Here is a 9,183-nt window from a genome sequence, read left to right as displayed (position 1 = left end):
TTTAGCTATCTCAAATTTTTATTTATTATTTTAACACACACAACTCAAAATACATCAGTTCTTTCCCAAGCCCCAGCCCCCTAATTCAGAGCAATCAGAAGATCTAAGGACCAGCCAGCTTCGAGGGTCCAATTCTAGCCCCTAGGATCCACCTTTTAGGATTGCATTCAGAATACCTGGGGTGGGGTGGGGGGTGGGGTTCTGAGCCTTGAACTCCTAGGTGATAGGATCTGACAGGGGTGGAAGACATGAATGTGGGAAGGGCATTTCATTTGGGCACAGTCAGGGAAGCTCAGCATTGACCAAGCAGAGTCTCAGCCTGACTCTGCCCAGCTAGCCCTCTGGCCTTTTCTCAGCACCATCCTCCAATATGGACCTGGAAAAGCATCTTCAAAGAGCTGTTCTCCTCTCCTGCTGACTCCCATCTGACTCAAGACTGGAGCGGCACATGTGTCCCCACACCCCTGAGCACTACAGCAGCCTTCCATGTCCTGGGATGCCTGGCCCCCAGGAGGTGGCCAGACCAAGGACACATATTCCAGCAGCCCCTGCTCCCACTAGGAGCCTAAAGGCAGCTGGCTTGCCAACCATCCCTACAAATGGAGAGATTATGCATACAACACAACACTGGAGATTAAACACAAAACAAAAGAAGGAATTGTTACAAATCATCATGCCTCCTGAACTTCAACTCGCCCCCTGGTGTCCAAAGTCGGCATGGCGGCTCCCAGAGGGTTCCTGGACTTCCAGCTCATTGGCAGCACAGCATCAAATTCAAAGACAAGGGGAAGCCTCACCCCTGCTCTTCTGGTCCCCAAGGTTGCCTGGGGTGGAGGAGGAGGCTGGGGGAGCTGATGAAGTTTAGAAATGGACAGCTGCACAGGCCATGGCTTCTACTCTGACACAGCCCCTCTGCTCTCTCCCCAGAATTTCTCCAAGAAAGAGCTAGAGCTGTTAGTTGGGGCTCCCCTCTGGCTCATTCTAGCCAAGCCCTCATCCCCTAGGGCATTCCTTCCCTTGAACACAGAGATATGGCTGGCCTCTTCCCAAACTTTGCTAATCAATTATTTTCCCTTGCCACTTCCCCAAACTAGCTGGTTCCGGGTTTTTCAATAGTTTATAATGTTAGAGTCCGGCCTCAGGGTTTTTTGGAAAATGACTTTTCTGCCTGGAAAACGAGCTGGTTCTGGGTGAGCATATTAATTACCCTTGTCCCAGAGAAAAGGAGGTAGAAGGCTTATGTCATGGCTTTAGAAAGGAAAGGGGAGGGAAGGAAGGGGAGCGAGGGGAGGAGAGGAGGGGAGAGGTAGCTCCCAACTATGGGTGACTATTCAGAGCAAGTAAAAAAATGAGGAGGAGGTGGGGACTCCGGGGGACCCCTTCTCCTTCCTTCCTTGGAAGAATCAGTCCAGGACTGAACCCCAAGAAAGAAGCCTTACTCCTGGGGATCCAGGGGAGACACATTAGTGTTTACCTCTGTCTGTAGCTAAAAAAATGAACCAGAAGCAGACTTGTGGGGCGTGGGGTCACTGACAATGACAGAACCTCGTACTCGCTTCAGTTCCCACAGCTGGACTTCCATCTGAAGGGCCTGTCCTCCCCAGAATGCAGGGCCAAAGGTCTCCAGCCAGGGACCCCACCCCCCAAGCAGCCCATTCTCCTCCCTGGCCGGGGTGTCCATGGCTGAGAAGGCCTTGCAGCCACTGACACAGCCACTGGCATATCCACACCCATCCCGCAGTTCCCCACAGCCCCTCCGGAGCCAAAGGTGGTGGCACGTGCAAGCCCCATGCCCACCCATTCCCACGAGACCAAGGCGGCCCAGAGGAAAAGTGTCTGTGACAAGGACATGAGAAAGGTTATGCTCTACATGAAGAGGCCCTGAGCTGGTTCCCCCCAGGAGGGGGAGAAAGGCAGCGAGCGAGACTAGTCTGGCTCACCAAGTGCTCTGTGCATCACTGTCTCTGCCTGCAAGCCCCGCAGGGGGCATTCCTGAAGTCTGGCAGGGCCGGCAGGAGGAGCCATCCGGCTGTCAGTCCGCGGGCTCCCGGGCTCCCAGGCCGGCCGCCACCTGAGTGCCCCTGCCAGGCCCTCAAGGGCCACGAGCAGTGCAAGGGTCAGTCCCCTGAGCTCCCAGGCAGCTGTCAACCCGAGCCCGGGAAGGGTCATCTGGGGGAGCCTGTGGGGCTGGGGAAGGAGGCGGAGCTCCTCGGGGAGGAGAGAGGCAGCGCTGCTGATGGTGGGGACTTCTTGGGGCTGCACAGGTCCCCATTGTGAAGTTTCCACAGCAGCTCCTCGTTCTCCATCGACAGCCTCTTGTTGACCTTGGATTCCTTCTCCAGAGACTCCTGCAGGACGGCCTGCTCTGTGGAGAGCTGCCTAAGGGAGGAGAAGGGGATGGGCAATGTGGGTGTCCAGCACAGAGGTCTGGGGACCCAAAGGGAAGGAAGGCCTGACACTATGGAGCCTCTGAGCCCTGTGGGAGCCAAAGGAGAGGGGAGAGGGGCAGGAGAGAGGAGGAGGGGGGAAGGAGAGGGTGGAGAGGGGAGTGGGGAGGGAGAGAGGGGAAAGGGGCAGGAGAGAGGAAGGGAGGGGAGGAGGAGAGGAGAGGGGGAAAGGAGGGGAGGGGGAGGAGGAGAGGACAGGAAAGACAGGGAGAGAGGGGAAGGAGAAGAGAGGAGGGAGGGGAGAGGGAGAGGAGGGGAGGAGGAGGGGGAGGGAGAGGAGGAGAGAGGGGAAAAGAGAGGAAGGGAGGGAGGGGAGGAAGGGAAGAGGGAGTAAGGGGGGAGGGGAGGGAGGGGAGGAAGGGAAGAGGGAGAGAGGGGGGAGAGGAGGGAGGGGAGGACAGGAGAGAGGGGAGAGAAGGAGAGGAAGGGGAGAGGAGGAAAGAGGGGGAAAAGAAGGGGAGGGAGGGGGGAAAGGGGTAAGGAAGGGTGAGGGAGAGGGGGAAAGGGAGGGGAGAGGGAGGAGGGAAGAGAGGGAGAGAGGGAGGGAGGGGAGGACAGGAGAGAGGAGAGGAGAAGGAAAAGAGAGGGGGAGAGAGGGGAGAGGGAGAGGTGGGAGGGGAGAAGAGAGGAAGGGAAGAGAGGGGTAAAGAGGGGGGAGGGAGGAGGAAGAAGAGGGAAAAGGGGAGGGAGAGGAGAGGCAAGGGTAAGAGAGGGGAGAGGAGGAGAGGTAGAAAGAAGAGGAAAGGAGGAGGAAAAAGGGAGACAGAAGGAGAGAGAAGAGCAGAAGTCCCAGGCAATAGTGACCTAGGGACCACTGCCCTCCCTCCCACATCAGTGATGCCCTCTCATTTCTGGGAGGGCGCAATGGGTCAGCAGTGTGGCCCCGGGCAGTGAGGCTCTGAGCTCAGGGCTGGGGAATCTCACCTCGAAATGGCCATATGCTTGTCCATCCGTGCTTTCAGCTCCTCATTCTCCTGCTGGACTCTATTCAGCTTGTCCTCCAGGGCTGTGTTACTGTCCACCTTGACACAAAGCAGCCAGGGGGTCAGAGCTTGAACCCTGGACCCTGCCCACCTAGCGCTTGGCACATGCAGCTAATTCTCTGCAGAGAGAGCTGGACAGCACAGAAGGGCCCCAGCCCATGGGGATGTGCCAGGAAGCTGCCCGTATGAGAACAGACCCAGTGAGGTGAGTGTCTGGGTCACTGCATCTCAGAGCTGGCAGAGACCTCAGCCCCCCGCTGGGCCAAATCTCCTCTGGACCAGGAATCCTCTCCTAGGTGTCTGCTTGGAGCCCTCCCAGGAAGGAGTGCTTGGCCCTTCCTGGAGCCAGACCACTTTCCCTCTCATGATCCTCCACAAAGAACGAAGCGGTCTGACAGTGCCCTCCTGGAGCCCAGCACCTGCCCTGGGCCTGCCTGGCATTGCCAGACACTGATGCCAGGGGATGACCAATGACAATGCCATGCTGGGCTTCTGGTGCCCCCATGAGTGGAGGGGTGGCCAAGTCCTGACAGCCCTCAGTGCCATGCTTCCCTTCCTTCACCAGATGTTGAGGGAGTTTCCAGCAAGGGGCAGGGCTGTCCTGAACCTCCTCCTCCAAGCTTTCTCATGGCCCTCAGATGCCTCAGGCAGGAGACAAACTGCATCCCAGGAAAGCTCAGGAGAGAGGCTGATGGCTCCCCACATCTGGGTGCACAGGTCCTCCCTGCTCACTCTCAAGAGAAGGCCCAGCACCCAGGCCTAGCCCACGGGGCAGCCCCTGGGGAATATGGGGAGCAGACTAAGAGCCTATTGTGACACGGTGCCCGCTCCTGTAGGGAGAGGCTTGGGGGGCTGGTGAGTCTGCAGGAAGAGCTGACCCCAGGGCTTTCTAAGGCTGAGGCTGGCTGCCCAGCTGCCCACTGCTTCTCCACAATGGATTGGGATGCTGCTGATCACACAGGAGCTGGTGTCCTGGTCGGGGGCTCATTTTGTTTTCATGACAGCCCTGCTCCAGACCTGAACCAACCTCCTGGTAACTAGGGTAGCCAGGGCACCAGCCGGTGCCAGCCAGAGGCAAGCACGGTCAGGCAAGGCTCATGCCAGCTGTGGCCCTCCTCCTCAGCCCACCCCCACTTGGGCTGATGGATGTGCTTTAATGTGTGCTTTGAGGTTCCAGGGCAGAGGCTGCCCGAGCCACAGATGGTACACCGCAGGCCGGCCACTGAGGGCTGAGACTTCTCAGTGAGCTGGACCCTCCCCTAGAGGTCCAGAGAGTAGCTACCAGGAGGACTCAGCCTCCCTCCCACTCCACCCCCCATCTGCAAAGAATAGGAGAGTTTGACAATGCCAATGCTAGTGCCCTGGCCAGGTGTGGTAAATAAGGGCCTCAGCCAGCTGTGGTGGGTGGGGACCCCCGCTGGCCACAGTGGGCGAGAGCCTCAGCCAGGGACCCTGGCCAGCCACAGCAGGCGGAGGAAGGCCCCTCCCCATGAGTGCATGCCTAGCCTCAAGTGGCAGTAGCCATAGGGTGGCCCTCCTGCCCATGGGATCTCACCAGCTTTTCCATCCTGAGCAACTTGACATCTTGCTGGTGCAGCTTCTCATTCTTGATCTCCAACACGGCCTTGAGGCTCTCCAGCTCCCGCTCCAGGTACATGATCTGAGGGTTCTTCTGCAGAAACAAGTGGAGAGAACCCCAAGGTTAGGCTAGGTCTCCACCCAAAGATGGCACCCCCTCTACTCAGAACATATTGACATTTACAGAATATTTGCAGGTGGGAGGCCTACACAGTATCATCCCAAGTTTACAGCTTGGGAAACTGAGGCACCTGATGGTGTCCTTGGTCACCCAGCTAATAAGAGGCTAAGCTGAGACTCCAAATCCAGACCTATCTCCACTGGACCTCTATGCCCTGGCACACCATGACTGCCTAGAAATCAATCAGAAACAAAGGGAGACTGACTCAAGGCTTTGCCCAGTCAGGGGCAACTCCCAAACCTCAGCTCCTCTTCTGAGACATAAGGGAGTAGACCTTGAGGACCTCTAAGGGCCTTTGCAATTCAACTGTCAGCACTGGAGCTGGGGCAGGGGAAGGAACAGAGGCCATGAGAAAAGAACAGTGAAACCTCTCTGGAAAAGCCTGCCCATGGCCATGAGGGGGCAACAGTAACACCCCACCATCCACACCCCACAAAGAGTCAGTGCAAGGAAAACCTGTCCAAGCTACACAACCAGATACTTGGAAGCTGAAAGGGACCTGGGAGACAATGAGAAGAGAGCTTGTCCAAGGACCTGGGTTCAAATCCTGGCTCAATTCCTTGCTGTCCTAATGGCATAAGGCATGTCATTTTTCTCCCTGACCCTCAGTGTCTTCATCAGAAAGTGAGGGGATTGGCCTAGCCAGCTTGATTTCCATTCTGGCTCTGCATCAGTGAGCCTAGGGCAACTGTCTCAGCAGAGATGAGGAAATGGTCTACAGGGGTGAGGTGCCTAAGCCAAGGTCACACGGACAGCCGAATGGGAGGAGTCAGCACTCTGGACATTGGGTCCGGCAGCTTTTCCATTAGGTCCCACTGTCTATAATCCAGCTGCCACCCTCACCCTCGCATAGGCCTTCTCCCCTCTGCTCTCATCTTTCCAACCTATCCTCTGTATGCTGCCAGAATAATTTTCCTTATACACTGGTCTGCTCAGGTCACTCCATGCTCAAAATTCTTCTGCAGCTCCCTAGTCCCTACCAAGCAAAGCTCTCTCTAACTCACTCTTTGGCAGGGCATTCAGCATTGTTACCTTTCTTGCCCTGTGTCCTGTTCCTCTCCTCCATACACTCTTTATTCTCCCACCAAATTGGACTATTCACTGTTGCCTGTACACACTTCTCCACCTCTGCATCTCTGCACCAACAGGTCCCTCTGTGGGGAATGGCATTCTTCCCTTTCTCTCAGTCCCTCAGTTGATATCTATTCCTCTTCTAAACAGCTCCGCAACACCTCCTTTTGCAGGAAGCCTCCGATGGGGACCCTTCACAGCATGTGGCTTGCCTTCTCTTTCCAACTTGTTACTTTGTATTACATTCACTGGGACCTAGGTCAGTCTCCTGGAAACACCATGAAAGTGGGATGGGGCCTAACTGAAACTTTGTATCTCTTCCAACCCTGAGCATGGGGGCTCTGCATACTGTAGGTGCCATGCAGGTCTGCACACAGTAGGTGCTGTGTGTTGAGTTGTGATGGATTTTTCTTAGGTTAGTATTTAAAAGCAGCTTTTTCAAGCCTGTCTGACACTGGCCTACTTTACTGTCATATCAGACACATCTCTAAAGCCATTGTGGACAGGGCTCCCCAAAACATCCCCAAAGTTGATGTAGACAAGGACTCCAACACATCCCGAAAGCTGCTGTAGAAAGGGACCCCCCAGACACATCCCTGAAGACACTATAGACAGCCCCCGCCCCAATACCTCCCCAGAGCCACTGCATAAAGATCCCCCCAGACAGACATCCCCAGAGGCGCTGCAGACAGGCCCCCTCCCCCCAGACAGACATCCCCAGAGGCGCTGCAGACAGGCCTCCTCCCCCCAGACAGACATCCCCAGGGGCACTCCCCCAGATACCAGGCTTCCATGGCCCACTCCTAGGGCGTGGCAGCCAGACGTACCTGGTTGGCCTTCTCTCTGGAAGCTGCTTTCTGCTCCTCCAATTGAAGTTTCTCATTCAGAGCGTCGTTCTTACTCTTCAGATCATGGATCTCTTTCTACAAATAAGACAGAGACAACATGGGACGTCCAAGGTGGCAGAGAACCGGTCGTGAAACGAGGGCCCCTTGACGCTGCCCCCACAGGCCCAGGGGCCTGGTTTGGGGGGGTCGCTCACCTCCAGTGACTCGCGCTTCTCAGAGAATAACTCCTCCAGGGACGTCTTCTCCAGGTCATGGCACTCCTTGATTTCTGAAAAGAGGCGAGATCGCTGAGGCAGGAGTGGCACACCAGCCGGCCTCCAAGCAGCCCACACGACAAGCCCACATTTCTCCCTTCAGGCTCCAAGTCAGGGCCTTCCAAAGTGGCTGGCTGAGGCCCTGAGCGCTTGGCAGACTGATGCGAGGCCCCACTGTGACTCCAAGGGAAGGGAAGGTCTGGGCACTCGGCAAGCTGAGGCAGAGAAGGCCTGTGCTCATGCCTGCTAAGTCTGCTAGCCGCCCCCACCCCCCTCCACCCCTCCCCGCCTCCTGCCAGGCTCCTGCTACAAAGACCCCGCCAGGAATGTGGGATCAGGACTGGAGGGTGGTGGCCCACACGTCCATGAGAAGGGGCTGACCTCATGACTGTGACCGGGACCCCCTCTCTAGGGGCACCAACCTCAACTGTGGGGCCTTAGCCAGGGGAACCTTCCCCAGACCCTCCTAAAGCTGGGCCTCCCCTCCCCTCACCTGTTCTGTCTTTCCTGCACAAAGCTTGTTTGCATGTTCTTTCTCCTATTAGACTGTGAGCCCTTCGAGGGCAAGAACTGTCTTTTGCCTTTTTGTATCCCCAGTGCTTAGCCCAGTGCCCGGCACATAGTAGAGGCTTAGCCCAGTGCCCGGCACATAGTAAGCACTTATCCCAGTGCTCGGCACATAGTAGGTGCTTAGCCCAGTGCCCGGCACATAGTAGAGTCTTAGCCCAATGCCCAGCACGTAGTAAGCGCTTATCCCAGTGCCTGGCACATAGTAAGCGCTTATCCCAGTGCTTGGCACACAGTATGCGCTTAGTCCAGTGCTGGCACATACTAGGCACTTAGCCCAGTGCCTGGAACATAGTAGGTGCTTATTCCAGTGCCTGGTACATAGTAGGTGCTTAACAGATATTTTTTGACCAACAATCTGGAATGAGAGCGCTCTTCAGCAGGACATCGATTCCTCCAGGGACAGGCCAGAGCCCTCTCTGGCCAATGCCACATTCCAACAGAAACAATCCCTGTCCTTACACAAATCCATGGGGGACTCATGATACCACCTTCCCAAGCCCTTTTGGCCCAAAAGTTCTGCTCAGGAGGGACAGAGACTGGACCTGGCCAGAAGAGAGGCTGGTTGTAAGCCTATGTATGTATCTCCCCCCATCTCCTACCCATCCTAGAGCCTTGAAGGTCAAGAGAAAGGCATCCCATTGAGAAAAGCCTGCCCACATCCCCAGGTGTCCAAGTTCCCTAGAATGCCCCCTGCTAAATCATTAGAAACGTCATATTTCCAATGGTGATAAGGATAACCAGTGGTTGTAGCTTGCTTCAGGACTTGAGAAGCCTCACAGCCCCAGGAAATGGGTGCTATGAGCCCCATTATACTGATGAGAAAAATGAGATACAGAGAAGTTAGGCGCTTGCCTGAGGTCACACAGCAAGGAAGTGTCTGAGGTTGGATTTGAACTCGGGTCTTCCTGACCTCAAGTCAAGCATTGTCTCCACTGCCCCAAGGCACAGTCTCAAAGTGCCCATAAAATTCAAGTGAAGAGCATGGCAAATATGGGCCTCTAGGTCGTGCTAAGTCCAGCCTCCAGGCTCACCCTGAAGGGAACCCTCTGCTTGGCCTCAGGGGAAGGGCCCAGCATGAGTGGAAGGCCCCGTCCCATGGTAAGGGGGGGGGGGGCAGGAGTACTCAGGAGGTGGGCCGCAAGTCTCCTCTCTCAGCCAGCACAAGCTGCTAGGATTTCACTGGCCATGGTGAGGGGGGGGGGGAGGACAGGGGGGGGGCCACCACGGGCGCCCACTCAGGCGCGACCAGAT

General features: G+C 56.3%; 1 protein-coding gene across 1 annotated transcript in view; it reads right to left on the bottom strand.

Annotated features, from left to right (window-relative positions):
• MTUS1 (microtubule associated scaffold protein 1) overlaps positions 1–9,183 on the bottom strand; it is a 93,554-nt gene continuing 84,371 nt past the window's right edge. The window contains exons 10-14 of the mRNA XM_069104855.1: positions 7,303–7,376; positions 7,088–7,183; positions 4,986–5,102; positions 3,372–3,469; positions 1–2,379 (exon numbers count right to left, since the gene is read on the bottom strand). Of these exons, the coding sequence (XP_068960956.1) occupies positions 2,166–2,379; positions 3,372–3,469; positions 4,986–5,102; positions 7,088–7,183; positions 7,303–7,376 (599 nt within the window). The 3' untranslated portion in view covers positions 1–2,165. The remainder of the gene's footprint in view (positions 2,380–3,371; positions 3,470–4,985; positions 5,103–7,087; positions 7,184–7,302; positions 7,377–9,183) is intronic.

This window comes from Petaurus breviceps, unplaced genomic scaffold (genome assembly GCF_028583685.1).
Source record: "Petaurus breviceps papuanus isolate PSGF00001 unplaced genomic scaffold, PetGlider_PUasm1.0 689, whole genome shotgun sequence".
Classification (NCBI taxonomy): domain Eukaryota; kingdom Metazoa; phylum Chordata; class Mammalia; order Diprotodontia; family Petauridae; genus Petaurus; species Petaurus breviceps.
Note: the sequence above shows the minus strand (reverse complement) of the source record. Positions and strands in the feature narration are given on the sequence as shown.